At 30.7% G+C, this 26,234-nt stretch overlaps 2 protein-coding genes across 2 annotated transcripts; one reads left to right on the plus strand and one right to left on the minus strand.

Annotated features, from left to right (window-relative positions):
• Positions 1–5,400: 5,400 nt before the first annotated feature.
• Positions 5,401–7,464, plus strand: LOC129876553 (protein RADIALIS-like 1). The gene is made up of 2 exons (XM_055952013.1): positions 5,401–5,791; positions 7,171–7,464. Exons 1-2 carry the CDS (start codon positions 5,538–5,540, stop codon positions 7,196–7,198), a joined length of 282 nt encoding a protein of 93 aa, XP_055807988.1. The 5' UTR covers positions 5,401–5,537; the 3' UTR covers positions 7,199–7,464.
• An 8,079-nt stretch (positions 7,465–15,543) lies between these two features.
• Positions 15,544–19,936, minus strand: LOC129876705 (probable mediator of RNA polymerase II transcription subunit 26b). Its single transcript, XM_055952199.1, has 9 exons — positions 18,913–19,936; positions 18,071–18,136; positions 17,893–17,975; positions 17,272–17,324; positions 17,022–17,149; positions 16,900–16,927; positions 16,455–16,789; positions 16,273–16,363; positions 15,544–16,129 (listed from the first exon to the last, which is right to left on the minus strand). The coding sequence occupies exons 1-9, from the start codon at positions 19,366–19,368 to the stop codon at positions 15,993–15,995; spliced, it is 1,377 nt and encodes a 458-aa protein (XP_055808174.1). The 5' UTR covers positions 19,369–19,936; the 3' UTR covers positions 15,544–15,992.
• Between the last annotated feature and the right edge of the window lie 6,298 nt (positions 19,937–26,234).

Raw genomic sequence — 26,234 nt, forward strand, 5'->3', positions numbered from 1 at the left:
AATTATATTAGAATAAAAAAGGTAGTTATATCTTATCCAAGATTATGTTCTAAAGAATTGTCTTTGTACGTCATGAAGGAATCATTTTACCTTCAAGTATCATTGACCACTTGACAACATTATCTTATATATCTTCTTTTTTTCTCTCGATTTGCCTTTTGCCGGCCATTTCCTTAATTAGAAATAGAAAATAATTTCGCACATTCTAATAAAAAAAAATTATAATGCCTGTACCAAAAATGATCTTAAGCAATAATTAATTATCTGCAATAGCTTGATTGCCGTTATATATATTTTTTTTTGAGACAATTAACACTCTTTGTAAATGTCTCTAAAGTTTATAGCAATTTTGAATTCAATGACAATTAACTAATGTTAATAAAGATTTTAACGCTCTGTGTTAATGTCCGTTTTATTACCACTAAAAGCTCTTTTATTGTAGTGCTAGTTGAAGAATTTGAGAACATTGTTATATATATTAGTATAAAGAAGAATATTTAAAATCTCAAGAACCATTTTTTTTTGTTTGTAGAAAGCACATGCAACCACTCGTGTGCACTATGGTACAGGTATTTATTATATGTAATGTAATTATAACAATAATAATGATATATTCAGTGTAATTTTATAAGTGAGGTTTGAAGAGAGTGATGTATATGCATTTTTATCCCTGCCTTGTGAAGATAAATAGACTGTTTTCAATAGACCATCGACTAAAGTACTAAATCATGAAAAAAATCAAGTAAGTAGGCCAAAAACAAAAGGGAAGAAGTCGTGCCGAAAATAATGAAGAAGAGAACAATTGTAACAACAAATTAATAATATAATAACTTAAGCAAAGAAAACAATATATAGTACTAATTAAATCAAAGAATAAGATAGTATATATGAGAGTAATAAATAAAAATATTGATAAGTAAACTAGACAACACTCAACTACCTACTAACATTCTATTATAATCCTCATATTTTATATCTTCTTATCTAGAGTCATGTTTTCAGTAAGCACCAGGTGTGTCATATCTTGTCTAATCACTTCTCCCTGATATTTATTCAACCTACATCTACCTCTACTCATACGGACACCCTAGCAAACCTTTCACACATCCTCATTAAAGCATATGTGTGCATCTCCTATTTACATGTCTAAACTATCTCAACCTCATCTTTTCAATTTTGTCCACCAGGAAGGCTATGCTTACCTAATTTTTTCAATCTTTTTCTTTTTTTTATTCATGGTTATATATGTAATTATTTTTCAAATAATTTAATGTCTGATTTTTTTATTTATACTGTCCGTCCATATAAATTAATTTCATTGAAATGGTATCTACTAAAGCATATGTAAAATGTATCGATAGGCCTTATGAATCTATCTATCTCCTTATCTTTTGGAACATATCATGACCAATAAAAGATCCTCCACCACTAGAATATTGATCTTTTTGAAAATGTATCTCCCTTTGATTTATATATATATATATATATATTCACAAATTCCACCCTAGTTGCAACTTAATTAATTAGTACTAACTTTTACCAGTTATTAGACGAATTTGGTCACGTCTGATTTGAAATATTATGTGTGTACACATAGACTAAATTAAAAATTCGTGACAAATATGATATTACACTTAATCAATATATGTTGATCAATAAAATTTATTATATATTTACTGACGATAGAAATGAGTTTTTACACATAATGCAATTCAAAGTATAGAAGGTCACTTGCCTTATTGAGAAAATTACCTGATTTAGTGATTCGGTTTTCTTCTTCTTCTTTTTTTATAGTGATATTTATAAAAAATTACGAAACATATATAATGGACATGCATTAGGTATTTTTATAGTAGATATATAATATACACATATCTGTAAATCTAAAAACACTAGCAGTGAGCATTCTCTCAAAAGAGACGACAATAAATATCTGAACGCATATGACAGAGACAACATATATTTTAGGTGTTGGTTTCCCCATACATACGACATACGTTTTACATTCACTTTACATACCATTCACATAAAGTTGGTCTGCCTACGAATGGCATGCACATATAATTTGAAAACACATACATTAGATACAGTTAGTCGTACATACAATTAATGTTTTCACATGCACATACAATTAATTTCTTCTTTGAAAACATATACAATTAATGTCTTCACGTACACATACATTCAACTTCTGTTTTGAATATACATACATGCACATACAATTAAAATCAGATATTTTATTCACGTACATGCACGGAAACCTAACTTCTAAGCATAATTAACAAACAGTACAATTACAAGTGGGAAATAATTAATATACAAAATTTTGATATATATATTCTGTCATGTTGATGAAGGAATTTCAGACATAGCACAGATTCCATTTATCACAAAGCTTTGCTGTATATCATCAACATATATTGGTTCCAACTAAAATATTCCATGAATATATCAGAATTTGAAAGGCAGCATCTCAAATGTCAAAACCCTGATCAAGTTGTCAAAATTTAAAGTGGAAACTAATTCTCTTTTTTTAAACATAGTTAAGAGATTAGTTTTTAGAGCACAATTATAAACTACAATTAATTATTTCGTAATAGAGTCCTCAATTATATTTCAGAGGATAAAAAGAAAAGTAACACATATAAATCGAAATAAAATGAATATAACTTAAAGGTCAAATTTCCAAAATGGTAAATAGATTCAATAGTTTGGATTATTTCAATCTAGAAAAAATGAAGTAGCTAGGTCGAGACAATTTTTTTGGCTTTTGAATACTTTGAGGATATCTCATGTCTTTAAGTAACTTTCCTTTTAAAAGTTGCATCTTTTAGAAAAACTTCTAACTTCGTTGCTAAGTTACACTTAAAAAAGAAGGAAAAAAAAGTATGCTTGATAATGTGGTGCATTAAGTTTTCTGTTATTCACAGATTTGGAAAAAGATTTGACCACAATATATGTTTATTGTAATTTGTCTGCAATGACCTTTCTTTTACCTCCTTGCACGTCAACTTTTTAAGGATGAGCTTGGACATGTAATCATCACCTCATAAGCTAATTATTGGAATTGAATTAGATCAAAGGTGAAGGGGAGCCTTGGAGTAACTGGTAAAGTTGCTGCCATGTGACCAGGAGGTCACGGGTTCAAGCCTTGGAAACAGCCTCTGGCAGAAATGCAAGGTAAGGCTGCGTACAATAGACCCTTGTGGTCGGGCCCTTCCCCGAACCCTGCGCATAGCGGAAGCTTAAGTGCACCGGGCTGCCCTTTTTTTTTTAAGTTAGATCAAAGGTCCAATTTTTTGATGGTATCAACGTCAGACTCGTTATAATTCTTACACTACAATAAAAATAATTTTTAGCGGCAATAAATATACACATTAATAAAGAGTGCTAAAATCTTTACCGGCATTAGCTAATTGTCATTGAATCCAATATCGTCATAGGTTTAGGGACATTTACAAAGAGTGTTAATTGCCGCTAAAAATACATATTTAGCAGCAATTAAGCTATTGTCCTTAATTAATTGCCGCTAAAGATCAATTTTGATGTAGTGTTAGTTTACCCCATATGATATATGTATGGGCTTCATATCATATATATTGTTCACACTTCAGTTGCCTGGGAGTTTGGGGCATGTTTGAGTCCCCCACATATATAGGATTCTTAGGAATGAGATAATTTCTTTTATATGATTTTGAATTATTCTCATTCCAAACGTTAGCTTTTATGGTTGAGTTAGGTCTAACGTCCATTTCTTATGAGTTTCCACGTTATGAAGTTCACTAAATATAACAAAAGGAAAACATAGAGCTATAGATATTAATTCATCCTAGCTAACTTGGGAAGCTCTGGCTCGAATACTATATATGTGTCGAAACATTAAATGAGTTTTGGTAGAACTCGAACTCTAACTCATATTCAAATTTTGAAACCACCTCTGAATAGAAAAAGTTTGTAAAACTATACAATTAATCTAATTCCTACTAGATCATCAATTAGAGTTTACTTATATATATCTTCCTAATAAAATTTAATGAAAAGAGTATTGGATCAAATTAGAGTCAAATTAGCATATGAAGAACTCAACGAAAAGCATGTATTTGACAGATTCCAAACAAGTGGAATAAGTTATCTCTAATTAAGATATATGCAGAACAATGTTAACTATATATGGGCCAAAAGAAAAAAAATTCTTCTTTAGGCAGATTCCTTTTTTGAAGTGCTAGAGTATTTAGGGTATTTTTTCAACTCTATTTGAACAATGGTCAAGAAGGTCACTGCCAAAATTAATAGAAATTAGCGACATACAACTTTTGTCCATAAATAGCAAATATTCATCAATAATCCTATCTAACGAGAAATTTGTAAGGGGTTATCAAAAATTTCTTATTAGCTAGGAGTTATTTAACGATAATGACGATGAGGGGCTAAGTATAGCTATGAACTATTTCTTGTATTGTGCATCTACCCTAGTTTGATACTCCCTCAATTTCAATTTATTTATCTTATTTTTTTTAATATATTTTAAAAAGAATCTCTTTCTTTTTTTGACAATTCTTTAATTTTAACTTTCCACGTGACATGTTCAAGAGCATAAGATTAAAAGACTGTTCCAGTTTGATACATTCTAGATATCCTTAGTTTAAGAACACAAGATTCAAAAGTTTTATTTACTTTCTTAAACTTTGGGTCAAGTTAAAATCAGACAAACAAATATTGTAAAGGTAGAAAGACAGTTTGATACATTCTACCTATCCTTAGTTTAGGAACACAAGATTCAAAAATCTTATTTACTTTCATAAACTTCGGGTCAAGTTAAAATCAGACAAATAAATATCGTAAAGGTAGAAAGATAGTTTGATACATTCTAATACATATCCTTAGTTTAAGAACACAAGATTCAAAAATCTTATTTACTTTCTTAAACTTCGGATCAAATTAAAATTAGACAAACAAATACCAAGATAAAGTATCCCTGGATAAGTTATTCCATCATGTATATGGGATAATTTATCCCATTACTAAGGTATAAATGGTGGGATAAATAATCTCATGACTACCTAATTCCTCCAACCAAATGCGGGATAAAATCATCCTACATTTTATCCTGGGATTATTATACCTTATACCTCACATCAAACGACTCCTAGAAGTAGAAAGATGGTTTCCGAATGAAGTCTAAAAATGATGATGTATACCTATGATACCTATCCCTACATTGTGAAGGTAAAAAGACGATTACCAAGTACTAAATATCAATGTATATATAAGTTTTAAAAAAATAAAATCAATTGACTATTTAGACTCTTTTAAATATGAGTATCACATCTACTTGTGAAGAATGAAAAAGAAAGGGAAAAAAATATATAAAAAAAGATATATTCGACAGCTTGCTCCAACTCAAAATAATACCTTCATCCTCCAGCATATAAGGAGCTCAAAAATACTATCTCTTTACCACAAAAAAAACCTTATATTATATCCCCCCTTGACTTATATTTTCCCTTCTTCTTCTTCTTGTTCAATTCATTACTAAAATGGCCACAAATTGGACAACAAAGCAAAACAAGAAGTTTGAGGAGGCATTGGTTATGTATGACAAGGACAATAGTGGTGAAAAATGGCATAATATAGCCAGATATGTTGGTGGCAAATCTGTTGAAGAAGTTAGAAGGCATTATGATCTTTTACTTAAGGATATTTCCCAAATTGAAAATGGTCAAGTCCCTTTGCCTAATTACAGGACTACTTCTGATCAAACCAATGCTAGAGGATATGCTAATGAACAAAGGTACTATATACATTCCCATTTTCGTCAGACTCATTTTCAAGATTACAAATCTTCATAATGCATGTAGATATTCTTTGGCTGACGTTATACATTTTCTATTTGACTATTTTTTGCTTAACTAGATTCATATATAATGTTTTATAAACTATTTTCTAATCGAACTAATTAGATTATATATATCCATATATATGTGGATGATTATCGATTTCTCTGTAGTTACTTTTTAGGTAATCTGATAATGCAAAAAATCGTTTACGTCGCAAGTGTAAAGGAATTAAACTCTTCAGTTGCATATCCTTCAAGGTGACGATTTAGACATATCCACAAGGCAAAAAAAGTTTTAGCATCTTTTATATTCACCTTTGGCTTGAAAGAAAAGCTAACTTTTAATATTTAGCTATTGTTATCTTGAATAAACAATAAAATCGTAGTATCGTATTATGATCATTGGACCTAACTTATTTAAAATGATCGTGAATTATTTTTTTTCTTCAAAATGTCGATGAATTTAATTAACATTAACTAGCATTTGTCATTGATCAATAATACAATATATTGATCCTTCAGTTTCACCACAAACCATATTTTAAAAAAATTCAAGCCCATATAAACTTATAACATTTAATTTTCGAATCCGTCTCACGTGAATAAACATACTATATATTTTTGTTTTAAAAAAATAATACATAACAAGAATATATTCAATGTAATCCCATAAATGGAGTCTGGGAGAGATGGTTGTTTCCGATAAACGATCGGCTTAAGTAAATCATATCAAAATCGCATGTAAAACTAATACAATAGTGATGAAATCATACTTAAAACGACAAACAAGAGAACAAGTAGCAATAACAAATAATTTATCTATTTTAAAAGTTTATGATATATTCAAGGAAAAATTATGCGGATAAGCAAAATACTAGTTAATTAGCTAATATAGTTATAGTTTGAATTAACTATGGATCGCGACAAATATCTAGTTGTAACTACAGTTTGAGTTTTGTATAATTCGCGCGATTATACAGTTGAGTTTTGTATAATTCGCGCAATTTATATAAATGTTGTGCGCGAATCGAAATGTATTGCGAAATATACAAACACTACAAATTATATAGCGAATTATACAAACGTTGTGCATGAATTGTATAGTGAAATATACAAATGTTACACAAACACTACGAATTGTATAGTGAGTTATACAAATATATACAAATGATGCGCGAATTATACAAACGTTGCTATAACTATAGCTATGAATTGTAATTGGCAAACTATAGTTATGGAGTTAATTAAGATATTTTTGAGTGACTATATGTTGTATCCAAGAGTTAGTTTTTATTATATTTTTTAATAATTTTGATTATTTATTCTGTTGGCAGGCTTCTGAAGAATCTAAAGCTACAGTAAGCAGAAGGTTGGACTCATAGTCAACAGTCAACGCCATATTTATCCAAATATCTGTATAAAATTCCAAAAATCTGGAATCTCTAATTAACTGTAAATTCGTGTTTAATTAAGTGCGTCTTATCTTCTGTATTATTTAAATCATTGTTGCCCAATTAAGAGGTAAGAAAAATGTGTACGTAACTTATGTTTTTCAGCTTTAAATGTACCTTTATTTCTGCTTAAGCTATCATCCTATGATATATAAATTTGAGATTTTTTAGGTTTAATTATTACTTGAGCAATCATTTTATATTCAATCATTTTTTAGGTTTTATATATATATATATATATATATATATATGAAGAAATATTTTATGAATAAGAAAAATTACATATATTGTAAAAAGATAATTTTTCAATATACTAGAATTTTACAAATATACAGAGATACTGCAGTTTAAATATAAATATACATACATTTTTTTTGTATAAAATGCGTCTAGCATATATAGATAAATCATGAGAGTTTTTCAACCTCGTTTAAAGACTATTAGGAAAAGGATTTGAAAACTCAAAAAAATCTTAAAATACATACTAAGAAATCTATTTCAGAATTACAACAGACCTACAATAAAGTAGTCATCCTATTAGACATATGATAATTCATATTCTCATATATGAAACACGCATATTAAGGGAACAAGAAGCATTCTTGTATAAAAATTGGACTCTTATAATTAAAAAAGTCAGCTCGTTATGCAGCTTAAATAACATCTATAAATAACTAACGATAATACACAAGTACCCCTTCAACTATAACCGAAATTGCTAGGACAAATCTTAACTATATATGGGTCCTATTATCCCCCTTGAATTATTTTAAAGTGTAATAAACACACCCTAAAATCTATATAATCACTCACGGAAGGTGCTTTACACTCGCTTCCACATCAGCGCCATGTCAGTGCCACATCAGTGCATCATCAGATCTAAAAAAAATCATCAGATCTAAAAAAATTAAAAAATCGTCAGATCTAAAAAATTAATTTTTTTTTTTAAAAAAAAGAAATTTAATTTAAATTGTGTTTACCATATATTGCCTAAACTAAATCTCTAATATGCAAAAAAAAATTCCGAATTTCATGTTAAGTGTTTGAGTAAAAAAGAAAAAGAAAAAAAAATTCTTTCGATATTATACAAATTGATGAAATATCTGTAAAAGGATCACCGGCAATTTAAGTATGTTGTGAAAAAATATATTTATATTTCTAAAAATGATAAAATTGGGCTCCATTTCATAATGAAAAAAAAAGAAATTTTAATTAAAAAGATATCAACTTAAGTTTTAATGTTAACTACTTATCTATATTAATTAAAATTTCCAATTGAAAATGGACATGCGTCCAAATTAGTCAGATTTTATGCTTTTTTTCGTCTCTCACTTGCCTCAAATATATTTATTATATATATATTATATTATATTATTTGTGGTGCTGCATACTTATTGAAAATATAAGTAAACAAGATAATAAATGTGAAATTATACATAACTTTGTAGTTATTTAGGGATAATATATATATATATATATATATATATATATATATATATATATATATATATATATATATCTTTTCATCGTCCCACGTTCAAGATAAAATAATAGATATCTTTAGCGACTATGAAGTCATTAGATAAGTTGCCAAATAAATTAAATAGATCAAATCTGAATACGTCTATTACTTCATGGCGATAAAAATTCAATTTATGCTTTTACCTAGAGCTGTACAGGACAAATCGATAAACCGCACCAAATCGACAAATCGAACCAAACTGGAAAAAAAACCGATTAGTAGTTTGGTTTGACTTGGTTATGTGTTTGGAAAAAAAACCCGACCATTATAGAGTTGGTTTGGTTTTAACTAAAAAAAGTCAAACCGAACCCAAACCGACCCGATTATAGATATACTACTTTTAAATTATGTTATACATAAAAATATTTATAAATATTTATTAAAATATAATATATAATTTTTTTAAAAAATTTTTTCATAATTTTTGTTTTCTTTCTTACATTTAGATTTGGACTTGAGAAACTCATCTAAATAATATACAAAAAAAGCATCTTATAAAGTTATATTATAAAGTTAAAATTTCAAACAGTGTTCTGTCTCCATCTTATATGTTGATATATTGTATTAGAACTCTTTTTAAGAAGCACTGTTTTGTGCTTTTTATTAGATACTATGAAAAACCCGAGAAATCCAAAAAAATCTGAAAAACCCGAGAAAAATTGATATCGAAAAACCCGACTTTTATTGGTTTGGTTTGTTTTATAGATTTAATAACCCAACATAAATGATTTAATTTAATTTATAAAAAATCTGAACCAATCCGATCCATGTACACCTCTACTTCTACCCACTTTGAAGTATCATAGCATTTTGAAAATAAGGGGGACATGTATAACTTTGATTGACATAATGCTTTTCCTATTTATTTTTCTGGCTTTCTTTTACCGAATCGAACAAAGACAATTTCTCATACTTTATAATATAATATGTCTGATGTCTTCTCTTTAATCAACTTTTCAAATCTCTTATAACTTATTACCAAAATAATAATTAAGGGGTTATTTGCAAGAATAACCCTATAAGGGCAGTTTTTAACTTTTTGTAGTTCATTGGATCGGACATAAATTGTGGGCATAAAATTAGTTTTATTTATGAAGGAGGAGTTCGATACATTTCAATAAGTCAAATACAATGAATTTGTTCAATTGCCAACAAGTTCTGATTCATAAACAAAAATTGTATGTATTGCTCAATTATATTGTTCATAAGTCAAATATATATATATATATATAAAAGACTGAAACTCCTCCCAAATAAGTAACATTATCCATTACACTATTTTTATGTTTGGAACTCCTTAAAATGAACTTATCTTCTTTCTCATAGATAAAACTTATGTATGCACATATTATAACTAGAACTTAATCCCAATAGGCAATATAGGTCCTATATTCTAAATATTTTGTTAACTATAGTCAAGAGTTCATGATCACCTCTATAAGATCGATGTCTATTATTTGTGCATTTTGATTTATTGTAACTAGTAAATTATATTATTTTTTATTTCATATTATTAGTCTTATTTCTAATGCACCATCAAGTACTCTTAGTTAGAGTCGTCAAAATCAGTCAGTTCAATCCAGATCTTACGGAATACAGACGAAAGAGTTTGATAGGTTAAAACAGATTAATCCTTCATTTGAAATTAGAATTTTTTTGAATGGCTAGCGCATTTAATTCTAAAAAAGCCATGGGGTAAGACGGGCCCTTCATTAATTATATATTTCATTTTAAAAAATTTCATTATAACATAATCCCTAATCATATAAATAATATTTTTAAAATGAAGTATTGATTTGATACACCATTAAACTTTGCACTAATTTCTAACTTTAGCATCTTAAATAGTAGGTAAAGACTTTAAAATCGATGCAGAACTTTCAATTAACTACAAAAGGACTTAATCAAACAAACTAATGACATCACAAAATAACAAATCATTATATAACAAAAAAGGATAATATTTAATTCACTAAACTGATAGCATCAGAAAACAAAAAAAAAAATGAATTAAAAAAATTCTTTTTTATTTTACTTTTTTTCTTTAAATATCTTAAATTAAAATTAAACTATTTTGGTCAACGAGCCGACCCAGGCCCAATCTCAATCAAGCCTTAGGGGTCAGTGAGCTAATTTGGGTGGGCCTAAAAGACTTAGTTTCAAATGGCTCGAAAAATGAAAACCCAATCCAACTCAATAACGAATTGGATGGGTCAATCCATTTTGACGGCTCTATTCTTACCTTAATAATTAAGGCCAAGCAAACTATGCTAATTGACGAACGAAATATTTATTTTGTTAATCTCCTTTTTTTATAAATAAAAATATAAAAAATAATAAGATCAGATAGCACAATTTTCTCCTTTTCTTGTTTTCTTTTGGCATAATACATAAATATGTCATTTAATTTGAGTTCATCTAGCATCTATGCACTCCAACTTTGGGTGTGCATAAGTAAGCATTTAAATTTGTATAAAATTGAACAAGTAGGCAAACGAATTATACGTGGCATGATACCCGAAGGATGCCATGCAAGACACAAAATTGTCATATAGGATGAATGTGTCTATTTGTTCAAGTTTTGGATAGTTAAAGTGTATACTTATACACTAGTAAAATTAGAGGTCATAGTTATCAACTAAAGTCAAGTTATGTTTTGTTTTTTTTTGGTTGTTGCGGCACAATGAAGAACTGATAAAAGTCTTTAACAAAAAGTGAAGACTATTTATACACACATAATTGAAGAAAATGTATATAACATAGCTTAAGTCCGCTAGGAGCAAGAAAATCTATATTTTAATTAAAGGCATTAACTTCATAGTATCAAAGTCTCTTCATGGCCATGTCTTTCATTGCCTAGAAAATGGACACTGATTTCTCTTCTTCTAGCCATGTCTAATTATGACATTTTTCGCCAAAAGAATATCTCCAATTTTCAATAATAGATCTAATTGAATGATATTATACGTGACATTTATTATAGAATCATGACAAATCTAAATGATGTATACCAAAGATTATAAATTAATCAATGAAGATAAAACCAATATTCTGGTATCAAACAAAAAAATATCGAAATCCGAAAGATCGATTATATTTGATTTCTATATTAGAAATTAATACACCCTAAGAATGGTACCATAAAAACCCCTACCCACAAATTTTTTTGTTGGATTTTTCATTCGATATTGGATATTCAATCGTATTGGAGTCTGATTATTTTGTATTCACGCCGCGTAGGGTTTCATTCAGAGTAAAGTTTTTTTTACTAAGGATTTTTTCATATTCAAGATCCAAATTTAAAAAGGAACACCCAAATTCACTGCACCACATTCTTTGATGGTCACACATATTCGATATACATAAGTTAAACCCTTCCACAGATACTAGAAAAAATTATTTTTTAAAGCAAAAGGCCCCAATTTCGTGACACTATTTTCTTTGCAATTTGTTTCAAAAGAATAACTTTTTCTAATATATTAAAAAAAAAATTACATTTCTCTTTTTTTAATGACATGCTTTAATAGTCATGTCATATTTCAAGAAGATTTTAAGTCTTCTTTTTTCCAGATTAAACTCTATGCCCTATCAAATACTCCACATAAATTGAAATAGAGATAGTATCAAAAATCGAGGACAAAGTTAATAAGAATGGAGGAGTTTAATTGATTTTTTTTGGTTAAAAAATTAAAATATATATTATTAAATTCTTTTAATATAAGAGAAAATTCAAATATAATTATAAAGGGGATTTAAAACTTGCTTTAGATCACATGTCTAAAACTAAATATACATGTCTTCTTTTTTAAATCCTCTTAATGCAAATTTTTGATACCCATTATTAATTATATGATTTATTTTTGATAGATTTTATAACACCTGTCACTACCTCCTATCTAGTTGGTTTCCCAAAATTTGGACACACCCTAAACTATACTTTCTTGTAAGAATTAATTTCTCATTATTAATATCTATGTTTGTATTTCTGTTGAACAAGAAAACTACTAGACATGACTAACAAGCATACCATTGAAAACTAAAAGACTCATTCTATATTTCCTCAAAAAAAATAGTTTGAAAAAGTAAGTAAAACAAAAAGGTCAAGAAAAACACAAACAGTGTGGTGTAATAGATAGAGTTATTTCTCTCTTAAATCAGAAATTTTGAATTCACATTTTGAATATTAAAAAATCTTTGATAAAAAGTATTTCTCTTTAAATGAAGTTCTCCATAATGTATATTTAAATTTATTAGACTAAAAAACATATATCGAATATTGAATAGGAAAAAAAAAAGTCAAGAAAGATGGGCATTTAGAAAAGGAACCTTTGGATACATGAATGAAAAGATAAATTTGTTATGGCATTATATAGTAGTATATATATATATATATATATATATATATATATATATATATATATATATATATATATATTTTAACATGTGTTAGGATGTGGAGGAAAGGGTATAGGAAGGTACTTGATTGAAAAATATTGAGGATTTTTGTAGGGAAGTTGGGAGGAAATTAAACTTGTGGGGTCAAAATTCCATATTCATCCCTTGAAAAATTGTCAAAAATTGCGTCTAGACTTCTTTTTATTTGTTTATTTCTTTGAGTAACATGATTTGATTCACTTGTCTTCATTCAAGAGTAGAGTCAATCTCAACAAAGAACATATTGTACTACTTTTTTTTTCATCAGGTTCGATATTTGTGTTCGAATCTAATTAAATTTGAATTTATGTCAAAAAAATTTTTATAATAAAATAAAAAAAAATTCAATAAAATTTTTTTTATTCAGAATTTAATTTTGAAACACAATTAAAATTTAATACGTACCACTCCGCGATAACAGACATTGGTTTCTTGTTCTTCTCAAAGAGCAAACATATTCAAAACATTATTTGTGATTTTTCAAAGTTGAAAAAAGAAGCATATAGATCACCCACTAAAGATTTTTGAGAAAATAATTTATCATGTAGTGTAACAATTTTAAACTTGTATATAACTCTTTTAAGAATTTAATTATAACTCTTTTAAGAATATATGTTTTAAAATATGATTTTCAATTTTAATTTAAATTATTTTCTTAGAAATGTTTTCTTTACATGTAGTACTTGCAAATTTTATTTTATTTTAGAATAATTAATCTAAATAGTCATCTACTTGGTCGCTTAAATTACAAATACACTCCAGACCCTTAATATATGTATTATTGAATATAATTAATGTATGATCTATATATATCAATTAGAAAAAAATTAAAAAATGAATCCAGCCGGCTATTCGTATAAACTTTAACTAATATGTATATGTTCCCTTTTTTTCATTATATAAGTCTCTCTCTTTGCTTATTAGAGTGGGATTTAAAATTTAACAGCCTTCTTTAACATTTACCAACTCCACCTAAATTGTTATACAACACATTTAATCACCAAAATAAATGTGTCTCATAATATATAATACATCCACTTAGTAATATATTTTATATTTGTGATAAGTGGGATCCACTTTGGCTTTTCTCATAAAATCACCAATTTTCTGTTGAAAAAATTGTTTTCTACAACTTTCATTGCTTTGTTAAGTGCTCAATGCTAAATCAAGTTTTATGGGATAATTAAGGCTCTAAAGAGACGTGTAATTTGAACAACTAAATGTTTCACATCCACAAACTCTAGTACAAAGCATGTCTTGAAATTTTACTGCCTCCGTCTCATATTAGTTGTCCACGTTTCATTTTACATACCTTTTAAAAAATCATAAATAAAAAAGGTAGTATTACTAATTTATTCCTTCAGACACTTTACAAATTTATTTATCATTTAAATAATTCTATTTTTATTTTGACATTGACAAGTAATTTGAATAATTATTGATTGATAATTAATAGGGAACGAAGGAGCAATAGTTAATATAAATACTCTTTTATACTATCATAAATAAACTTTTAAGTTAAGTAGACGTTGGTTCTGAACCAATTTTGAGACGAATGTATAACCAAAAAGTTTTTGAAAAAAAATAAATGAATATGTATCATCTCAAATTAATAGCAAACTAAATTGTTTTAAAATATTTGACGTTTTAGAAAAAATAGAAAGTCGTTGTTTTGACTAGTGGAGTGTTAATTAAGTGAATTGTTTAAATAGAAAAAAGTAGTTTTATACTCATATAATTAAAACTACTGAATTTTACTAAAGAATGTAAAAAAAACATTAAAAAAAAACAAATAATATGAACCAAATAGAATATTATAAGATTAAATGCACTTACTATGTGTCTATATCATTTGGTGTTGCTTATCCACTATCTCCCATGGCAACAACAACCAAATCTCTACAAAATGTCCCTACCTAAAATCATCCAAACCCCACTTGCTTTCCCTTGTAATAAGCGTATTAAAATCCCCTGCCAAACTAACAATCAACAAAATCTTTCCCACTTTTAAAAAAAGGGAGGGGGGCAGGGAGGGGAAGGAAGACCTTTACACAAATCCTTATCCAAAACCAACAAAGTCAACAAACAAGTATGGAACCAACAAAGGGTGCAGAGAATGGGCTACTCCTCCCTTAGTAAGAAGTTTTCGGTTCGAGTCATGAATATGAAAAAATACTCGATAGACCGAACATCAGACGGAAAACAAAAAAACAAGTACAGCATAAATCAAGAACTGTACCTTTTGCTACATAGAACAAAATCATCTCAAATAGCCATCTAATTGTCAAAAAAAAAAAGACTAGAATGTAACCATCATTTTATATTCTTCTAATCATATATTTCAATGTTATGATCCAAAGTGAAAATGCACTTATTCTGTGCAAATTTACAGTCAGAGTATTTCTATGAAAGCATATGGTTAATGCTCAAAAGATGGTTCATCCAAAACAGACGATATTATGTCCTTCCTAAAGATCAAAAAAAAATTAGACCGAAATCCGCAAGCCCCTGTACAGTGAGGTCCAAGAAAATGTTTATCTAAGCATCATAATGTAACTCCGATAACATTAACATGCTTCTCCCGATTTGAGAGTGGCCTCTCTGTTGAGGTCAATTAGATGAGATCCTTTGTTCCCACAGCAAGTTGAGAATTTACTCAGCTGAGGAGTCATCCGTGTTTTTCTAAGAGAATGTATTGCAGAGATGGATGAACCTAGAGAACTTATTGAGACAGTCTGTTGAAATCAATTCAGCGACGTCCATTTGACCAATGCCTGTTATTGTTGCCAGGTCTCATATGAGCATTCTTAAGGCCAAGACCTTGGTTTGGTCCCTTCTTGGGGAGATCATGCAACTCCATAACCTGTATTGTCCGCTGCCTCTTGGCTGAAGGACAATTATAAAATGCATTCAGATCATAAATCAGACCTTACAGTCATGAATCAACTGATTTCAATGTTTATACTTGATATATGTATCCAGTAACATTGGAAGTATCCATATAAGTTTAAAGAGTAGACGGGACCAACCGTTTTCAGCTTCTTGGTACCGTTCCTGGAGCTTTCTCTTAGTTGCCTCAAGTTTGACTTGAACTGCATCCTCATCTGAGCATTTTAGTTTCTATACGGTGAAATTATGCACAGTTAGATAGGGATTGGAGCCATACATGAATGATGAATCACACGATAAATTCCTTTCAGATACTACTCACATTTTGTTGAGACGGCACAGGCCTCTTTTGAATTGTGCCCTTATCAGATTTCTGCTGGAAGTTCATCTCGTTAATCTTGAGCTTCTGCTCCAAGGCTGGTTTTATCGGTCTTCCAGGCCCAGATTCACCTCCAGATGGCTTATTTGGTTTGGTAACTGCTGTTTGTTTCTTGATTACAGCTTCCTGTTTCTTTTGTTGTTCACCCTTCCTCTCTTTGGGAGAAGCATCAAAGCAATCAGCAGATTGCTTCTTCCGGACAGGAATGTTCTGGTTACCCAGTGATGGCTTTCTGCCATTTCCACGGTTCACATTAATTCCCCCACTGTTTCGAGGATCTGAAATAAAATCCCCAAACAGAACAATATACCTTTATTAGTGGGGAATCCAAATAAAGAACCGAATAGCAAAGGTATATCGAAAGAATATGGACACAAATTCTACTCACTTCCATCATCATCCATGCCATCAAAGAACTTCATTGTTCACAAACAACAAAGAGAAAATAAGTCAGTGGCAGCCCACAAAGCAAAATAATCAATTTTCTAGAAGAGAGGAAGCTGTTCATACTTGTGACAACTCCATCGAAGTGGTCTGAGCAGAAAAGAAAGCCAAGTCATCTAAGGGTGGGGAAGGAAGTCCTTCCTCGTCTTGATCAACTACAGATGCTTTCATAGACTCTGGAGTGCTTTCATTACCTTTAAGCAAGTAATAATAAATCAGTTCAAACTTCAGCTCAGAATTGCAAATCAAACATACGAGAATAATTCGTTTTTCCTGAAAATTGAAAAGGAAGCAAAAGAAACTCTTAAACAATAACCTGTAAAGGCTGCAGTAGCATTCACCCATTCATCTACCAAGACCTTCCAATCCCTGTGATCCATAAAAATGTGATCAGCAATAAGCTACAAACAATTCTAACTTAAAGCAACTCTGTAGAAACAGACGATGTTACCAAACAGTAGATCAACAAGAAGGGATACAAAACAGAAAAACTAGAGCTCGAATTGCATGGATAAGGAGCAAGGTCAGTCATATGCTTCTGATAAATAAAAAGGACTACCAAAGTGAGTCACAAAATTTTGCAAAGCACTTGATGAATACAGCGATGATCGTCATTAGTATGCATTGATGATTGAGCTGTGATGTAATTGTCATTTTACGGTAAAGATTACATCAATAAAGAAAAACGGTAAACGACAAATAGCGGCATGCGTTAAAAAGTAATAATAGTGCAAAACTATAACCGACAAAGCAAGCTTTCAGAGCCACCAATATGACAATGTTAGTTCAACTCGAAGACAAAGTTCAAACCTTTGCGATAAAAACAAATTTAGACACATTAAAGATAACCCGTATCAGACTACTAGAACCATGTTGTGGATTCATATTTTGACGATAGTCCTACACTTATTAAAGCAATAAAGAAAGAGTTACTTACTCAATCAATGTCCGGGATAGATGCCGAATATCCTTTGAGTTGTGCTTTCTGAGAGAATTAACTGACTTTCCAATCTCTGTGGCCTGAAACAATCAATAATGCCCATCCGAAATAAATTAAAAAAACTGCAACCAAGACAAATGGGGGATGAAATTCTTGAAATGGCAAAAGATCAAACCTTCAAGGTCTCCACAGACAAAGCCATTAGTTGAAGCCTTCTTAAGCACTCAAATAACTCTGCAGACTGTCGAAAAGAACAATAAATTAAAACCAGATTACTAGAGAAAACCCAAAACAACCAAGCAAGTGAAATTGCAAAAGAGATAAGAGTTTAAAAGTAGTTTCATACATTTCTAAAGCTAAAGAAAGCAACAGCATTGTTCAACTAGTTCAAAAGAACAAAAAGGAGGCAAAAAGGAAATGAAAAGCATAAAGGTTTCCTAACTGTGACATGGAAACAACCTCATATCATATTTTTCAGTTATAGACACTAGAACAGAAAATAGAATCACCATCAAATTCAACCACAAAAGTCACCATTGTTATATGTCAGACAACACCAGAAAGTTCTAAAAATCTAACAACATTTAAGCTCAATTATCAAAGATTCTTCTTTCTGATCAACCCCAGAAGAAAAGAAATTTCAAATTCATCAAATTCAACCATAAAAGTAACCATTGTTATATGTCAGACAACACCAGAAATTCTAAAAATCTAACAACATTAGCTCAATTATCAAGATTCTTCTTCCTGATCAACCCCACAAGAAAAGAAATCCCAAATTTATCAAATTCAACCATAAAAGTAACCATTTTTACATGTCAGACAACACAAGAAGTTTTAACAATCCAACAACATTAGCTCAATTATCAAGATTCTTCTTCCTGATCAACCCCAGAAGAACAGCAATTCCAACTTCACATACACAGAGTTCACCAATTCTTGATTAAACAAATCCAAACACATTAAAATACTTCAAATCAACAGTATAATCAGAATTCAATAGAGATAAAAATGAACCTCAGCTTGGTTGTTATCAATGATATCCTTGATTCTCATCACCTCCCCAAAAGTCTGTGTCTCTTCCTCCATCTCCTCAGTTAATGCTTCAGCTTCTCCATAACTATAATTGCTAACTTGATTCGCATTCATTTCAACATCATGATGATCTATATCTATACTACTGTTAGCTTTGCTCTCTTTACTAACACCAAACTCATTCTTACTCTTAATTTTTCCTTCATCATCATTAGCAGCAGCAATTGGGACAGCTAATTCTACTTTCTCACAACCAAAACACATACTGAATTTACATGTAAAGAGCATTTCAGCAATTCTATCTCTTCGCAATTTGAATTCCTTTGGACAATCAACAGCTGCAACCATAACTGCATACTCGATAATATCGAATATATCCGAATTTGCTGTACGAAAATAGTCTCTCCACTTATCCAAAGTCCCGCTACTCTTCGCCATAACTGATGATTTAGAGAGAGAAAAAATCAACCCAGATCGTAAAATCAATTGTTTATCAATACCCAGATATCCAAATTCGATCTTTATTCGATTTTAATTATACCCACAAAAAATAAATCGATCGTTCATACAAATTCTAATCGGAAACGAGGTTTTTAGCAATAAAACCTCTGGTTTTCCGATTAGTTACTTTTTCCGATGATCGGCGACTGGGCAATCAGTATCACCGGAGACTCAGTTCTGAGTATTGACAATCTGATAGAAATTTTTATGCTTTTAGGGAAAAATTCATATGATGAAACTCTAAACCCAAAATGAGAAAAAAAATTAAAAATATAAAAAAATCCGATGAAGATTTTGGTGAGGTACGAGGAGAGAAATCTAGAGAAAATAATTCCGATTGAAAGAAAATTTTCCAGGGAAAAAGAATATATGTTAAAAAGTATGGAAGATATTCTCTCTCTCTCTCTCTATAGCTATCTTATTTCTCTTTGATTATTTAATTATATATTTGTCTCTCTCTTTCTCTGGAAAATGCAATACAAGGTGCTGGTTCAAAGAGACTTGAAAGAGAGGAAGAAAAAATATTGATTTCTATTTGTTGGGTTTGGGGTTGGGGTGAGGTGGGGTGGGTTGGGAGTGGTGAGGGGGTAGGTGATAACCACACAAGGAGGGGGTTCATAGAAAGGTCAATTTTCTTATGTAATCCAATAAAATGGTTCGAATTCCTTCATTTTTAATTAGAAAAGTGGGTTCGAATTTTAAATATCAAAAGAAATTTATAAAATGCATTGTCTCTATAAATAAGCTTGATAACGTGCAAAATGCAAATCAATCAAACCCTACTACATATATCGAATGAAAATTGAATTTTTTTAAAAAAAAATCTATGAACAAAAATCATAGAGATAATTATAATAATATATCTAATATAATTTCATCAGTTAAGTTTAAAAATGATAAAATATATACAGCTTTTGTTCTTACTACGGTGAGATCCTATCGACCCTTGACTCAAAGAAAATATAATTAAAGCAGTATTGTAAGCAAAATATAATACTTAAATAGCAAAATATAGTGACATATATGGAAAAATAATAAAAGAGAAATCTCAAGGAAGTAATGTCTCTCTTTGCTTTGAAGTAGTTGTCCTTTTTCTTTTTTTTTTGGTGTATATCAAAATAATATAATCTTACCCTTTTACTTGTTCACTTAAAAAAAATTGCACATCTCCAAGAAATAATGGCTTATATAAGTAATTTATCATAATATTTTATATTAATTGATGTATAATTTTTTATTTTTGAAAAATAATTTAAGAAATAAATAATTAATATTAAAAATAAAATAAAAATATATAATTATCTTTTTTTGATATGTTAAATGCGACAAGTAAAAATAAAAATCTCTTTGAAATATTAGACAATTAAAAATGAACGGAGGGAGTAAATCATATATCAAATTTGTAATTTGGTGGTAATGTGATTTTTTGTAATCTAATTATATAATATCTCTATCACAATTTAAGTCTCTTAGTTTGATTAAATATAAAGTTTAAAAAATAAAAAAATACTTTTGACTTTTGTAATCGTAATATTGAAAATGAGAATAGTCATTTAAATTTTATAGTCTTAAATTTATCACTGTTAGAATTGAAATTTTTTGTCACATAGAGAAAGAAACATTTTTTATAAGAATGATTTTAAAAATAAAAAAATAAAGCACTTAATTAATATGGATAAACTATAGTGTTATCTATAATTGTTAAAACATTATTTGTTTTAGTCTTGTCAATCTCCTACTGTTACATTAGATTTTCTTACGATACATTCTCTTCTGCATTTTTAATATCACAATATTATATGAAATTAGTATTTCATTGACGAAATTATTGTTATTTGACACTATTATTCATTTGGAACTTCATTATTTTTCTTTTACTTATAATAGAAAAAGAAAAGTAAATATAGGAGAAAATTGCTCATTTAATCTTTATCTAGAGTGTTCTTACTTAAATTTTCTCCAATTTATTTTGCCTGTTTTAGAAGTAGCAAGTAGACTAAAAAATCAATTCTCCTATTTTCTTATGTTCTCTCCTTTTTTAAAATTTATAATTCACAATATTAGATACAAATTTATATTTCAATGACGAAGTTATTGTTATGTGATATTATTATTCAGTTAGAACTTTTTTTTTTGATAATTATCTTGTATTAATCACCAAAGTATTGACTTACATAGCATGTCACAACTCAACAAGCTATATCTCAATCATAACTATGAGCTACCTATATATAAAAAGATTGTTTTTTTTAAAAAAAAACATAGCTATGGACTACATTTTGCATTTGAATTGGAGCTCTAACACATATAACATACACAATCTCGTTTGCGATTGCCTTTTTTGTGCGACTTTTCTTCTCGAATATTCTGTTATTTCTTTCCTTCCACATAGCACGTGTAACTTTAGAATATACCATATTAAACAATTGAATTTGAATTATCTTACCCTCAATCATTTGAATTACCCATTGCAAGTGTTGGTCCCAACTGATCAGGTCATACTATGGCATTGCATCCATTTTAGCACTCTATCCCACAAAGCTTTAGAGAAAGAACATTGTACAAATAGATGCTCTCTAGTCTCATCATGCATTTGACATAAACTGCACTTCTCATCTACCACCTTCCCCCATTTCAATAGCCTGTCAATAGTCAACAGCTTTCCTTATAGTTGCAGCCATGTAGTAAACCTTGCTTTGAGGCTTGCTTGGTATAAATACATCACCAACTAATTGCTAATACACCTTTCTTATAGTAGCTTTAGCTTGTTCAGATACTTGCATTTGTTCTGCATATACTCTTGCTTCTATGATCCTCCTTACCATCCAACAGGCTTGCTTTGGCACCTGAACAGTGCTTACACGTTGATCTTTTATATAATAAGTATGCACCCCTTTAATTCATATCTTGTCTTCCTTATGCTCCAAGTCCCAATATTTTTTCACTATTGCAGCCTTATTCCGAGACTGATGTTGTTAATATTAAGTCCTTCCACATTTTTTGGAGTGTTAGTTTTTTCCAAGCAACTAAAACTTTCCTTGTAATAGTGTTATTGCCAAATCAGAGACAACTTTTTCAATGTGCTTCAATTAGCTTTACCACTTTTGATGGGAGCATGAATAGTTGGGTCAAATATGCTTGAATTTCAAAAAAAATAGTTTGTATGAGTTATGTCCTTCCTGCATATGATAGATTCTTTGATGTCCTTGAAGTGATCTTGTTTGTAATTTTATCTATTAGTGGTTATCATTGAGCAATGAGTATTTTATGAGTTGATAATAGAACTCCTAAATAATTGAAAGGGAATTCTCTCGGAGTATCCCAAGTGATTAATAATCCTATTTTGTATTGCCTGAGACACTCCGCCAAAGTATACAGAACTCTTCCCTAGATTAGCTTGTAGACCTGATGTTTTAGAAAAATTGCTAAAAGCTTGATGCAAACACTTGATTGACTTCAGATCACCTTTAGAGAATAATAATAATGCAAGATAGTCAAAATGCGTTTTGAACGCGTAGTCAAAAAAGGAACAAAACGCGTTTTGAACGCGTAGTCAAAAAAAGGAACAAAACGTGTTTTGAACGCTTAGTCAAAAAGGGAGGTTCAATACGCGGATTTTACGCGTTTCTAGTTTCCTATAAATAGAAGACCTCTTGCCCTCATTTATCCCATCCCAGAAAGAGAGAGTAAGAATACAAAGAGAGTTATACACCAAGATAAATATTTTAGTCTTGAGTGTCCTCTTTAGTAGTTGTTCCTTTTACAAGAGAGAAGTGTTAATTGTTGTTTTCTCCTTGTATTTGAGAGTTGTGTACTCCATATTAGAATAGTGAGATCCTTCTACCCTGTGGTTTTTCCCTTCTATCATTTAGAGGGGTTTCCACGTAAAATTCTCGTGTCCAATTTATTTTCATTATTTTCATCATATCAAACTTTAGTTGTGGTACTTCCTCCCCCCAACAGTGGTATCAGAGCCCTCGGTTATTCTGTCTATTTTATACGAAGGTACTATTTGTGAATAGTAAATTTGGTGAACAGTACTATTCACGTGAATAGTAAATTTCGGTGACGATACAGTTTGTCACGATTGTTCGCAAAAATATTCAGAAACAATCTAGAAGGGTGTGAAGCAAATAACAATGTCGAGTACAACAAAGTTTGATGTTGAAAAATTCAATGGGACTAATTTCTCATTGTGGAAAATGAAAATAAAAGTGATATTAAGAAAAGACAATTGCTTAGCTGCAATTGAAGGCAGGCCCACAGACTTTGTTGATGACAGCAAGTGGAACGACATAGACAGCAATGCAGTTGCTGATCTACACTTGGCACTAGCTGATCAAGTGTTGTCTAGTGTGGCGGAAAAGCGGACGGCGAAGGAAATATGGGATACTCTTACAGGGTTGTGTGAGGCCAAGTCTTTACATAATAAAATCTTCTTAAAAAGAAGATTGTATACTCTTCGAATGGCAGAATCCATGTCAGTTACTGAACACATCAATACTTTGAATACTCTATTTTCGCAACTTACAACAATGGGTTGCAAAATAGAGGGTACTGAACGTGCGGAGCTTCTACTTCAAAGTCTACCTAACTCGTATGATCAACTCATCATCAACCTGACGAACAATACAGACAGTCTAGTTTTCGATGAAATTGCAGCCGTTATCTTGGAAGAAGAAAATAGGCGCAAAAATAAGGAAGACAGACAAGCAAGTTCAAAGCAAGCTGAAGCTTTGATGATGGTGAGAGGAAGACCAACGGAACATGGCCCCAGTGGGAGTCACAATCATGGCAGATCTCAAGCAAGAAGTAAGAAGAATATCAAGTGCTACAACTGTGGCAAGAAAGGGCACTTCAAGAAAGATTGTCGGTTCAAGAAGAAGAGTGAGCACCATGAGCCATCAAATGCTCAAGGGAATGTTGCATGTACCTCGGATGATAGCGATATTTTATGTAGTGAGGCAATATCAAATAATGAAGGCAGAAAATGTTTCGCTGATGTCTGGATCATGGACACAGGAGCAACATGGCACATGACTTCCAGGAGAGAATGGTTCCATCAATATAATCCTATCTTATGAGGGTCTGTGTTCATGGGAAACGATCATGATTTGGATGTTATTAGTATTGGGTCCATCAAAATAAAGATGTATGATGGCACGGTACGCACCATCCAGGAGGTACGACATGTAAAAGACTTGAAGAAGAATCTATTATCTTTAGGACAACTAGATGATAATGGATGTTCGTATAAGACTCATGGTGGAGTCATGAGAATATCCAAAGGAGCGCTTGTAGTGATGAAAGCGGAAAAACTTGCGGCAAATCTATATGTGCTTAAAGGTGAAACACACCAAGAAGGAGAAGCATCAACCGCGTCAGCAAGTTCATTTAAAAAATAAACGATGATGTGGCATCGTAAACTTGGCCATATGTCGGAACGAGGTTTGAAGATTCTTGCTGAGCAAAAACTTCTTCCAGGGCTCAAAAAGGTTTCACTACCCTTTTGTGAGCATTGTGTTACCAGTAAGCAAAATAGACTGAAGTTTAGCAGTTCCTCTGCTAAAAGCAAGGAAATACTAGATCTGGTTCACTCTAATGTCTGGCAAGCACCGGTGGAGTCTCTAGGAGGGGCGAAATATTTCGTGTCATTCATTGATAATTACTCCAGGAGAAGTTGAGTGTATCCAATCAAGAGGAAGGCAGATGTTTTTCCAGTTTTCAAAGAGTTCAAAGCGCGGGTGGAACTTGAATCTGAGAAAAAGATCAAGTGTTTGAGGACAGATAATGGAGGAGAATACACTGGTGATGAATTTAATAACTTCTGTAAACAAGAAGGTATTAAACGACAGTTCACGGTGGCATATACTCCACAATAAAATGGAGTAGCAGAGCAGATGAATAGAACCTTGTTGGAACGGACAAGAGCTATGTTGGCAACTGCAGGGTTGGAAAAACCATTCTGGGCAGAAGCAGTCAAAACCACCTGTTATGTGATCAATCGATCACCATCAACCGCAATTGATCTGAAAACGCCAATGGAGATGTGGACAGGAAAACCAGCTGATTATTCTCGCTTACATATATTCGGAAGTCCTGCTTATGTTACGTACAACACCCAAGAAAAATCAAAATTGGATCCAAAATCCAGGGAATGCATTTTCTTAGGGTATGCTGATGGAGTCAAGGGGTATCGCTTGTGGGATCCCACAACCCGCAAGGTGGTAATCAGCAGAGATGTTGTATTTGTTGAAAACAAGATACAAGCAAAAGAAAGTAGCACTTCAAAAGAAAAATCAGAGACTACTACAGTTGAAGTTGAAGAAATAGAAGAAGTTCCATTTTTTTCTGAAGCAGCACCAGAGCACGAAGAACAAGAGCAAGCTGAGATCGAAACTCCAGAAGTTCGACGGTCAACTAGGAAGAGAAGAGAACCATCTTGGCACTCAGATTATTCTATGGAGAGTAATATTGCATACTATCTACTAACAGAAGATGGAGAGCCTTCAACTTTTCACGAGGCTATGAAAGGCCAAGAATCATCTCTGTGGGTGGCAGCAATGCAAGAAGAAATTGAAGCTCTTCATAAAAATAAAACATGGGATCTTGTTCAATTACCACAAGGAAGGAAGGCCATTGGAAACAAATGGATCTACAAGATCAAACGTAATGGTAATGATCAAGTGGAGAAGTATCGTGCAAGATTGATGGTGAAAGGATTCGCTTAGAAAGAAGGTATAGACTTCAATGAGATATTTTCTCCAGTGGTTCGACTCACAACAATTCGAGTGGTCCTGGCG

This window comes from Solanum dulcamara, chromosome 12 (assembly GCF_947179165.1).
Source record: "Solanum dulcamara chromosome 12, daSolDulc1.2, whole genome shotgun sequence".
Classification (NCBI taxonomy): domain Eukaryota; kingdom Viridiplantae; phylum Streptophyta; class Magnoliopsida; order Solanales; family Solanaceae; genus Solanum; species Solanum dulcamara.

Coding starts and splice junctions, on each gene's coding strand:
- LOC129876553 (XM_055952013.1), top strand. CDS start 5,538: ATGGCCACAAATTGGACAACAAAGCAAAACAAGAAGTTTGAGGAGGCA. Junction 5,792..7,170: donor GGATATGCTAATGAACAAAG/GTACTATATACA, acceptor TTCTGTTGGCAG/GCTTCTGAAGAATCTAAAGC.
- LOC129876705 (XM_055952199.1), bottom strand. CDS start 19,368: ATGGCGAAGAGTAGCGGGACTTTGGATAAGTGGAGAGACTATTTTCGT. Junction 18,137..18,912: donor TTGATAACAACCAAGCTGAG/GTTCATTTTTAT, acceptor TCTTTTCGACAG/TCTGCAGAGTTATTTGAGTG. Junction 16,364..16,454: donor CTGTGCCGTCTCAACAAAAT/GTGAGTAGTATC, acceptor TTCACCGTATAG/AAACTAAAATGCTCAGATGA.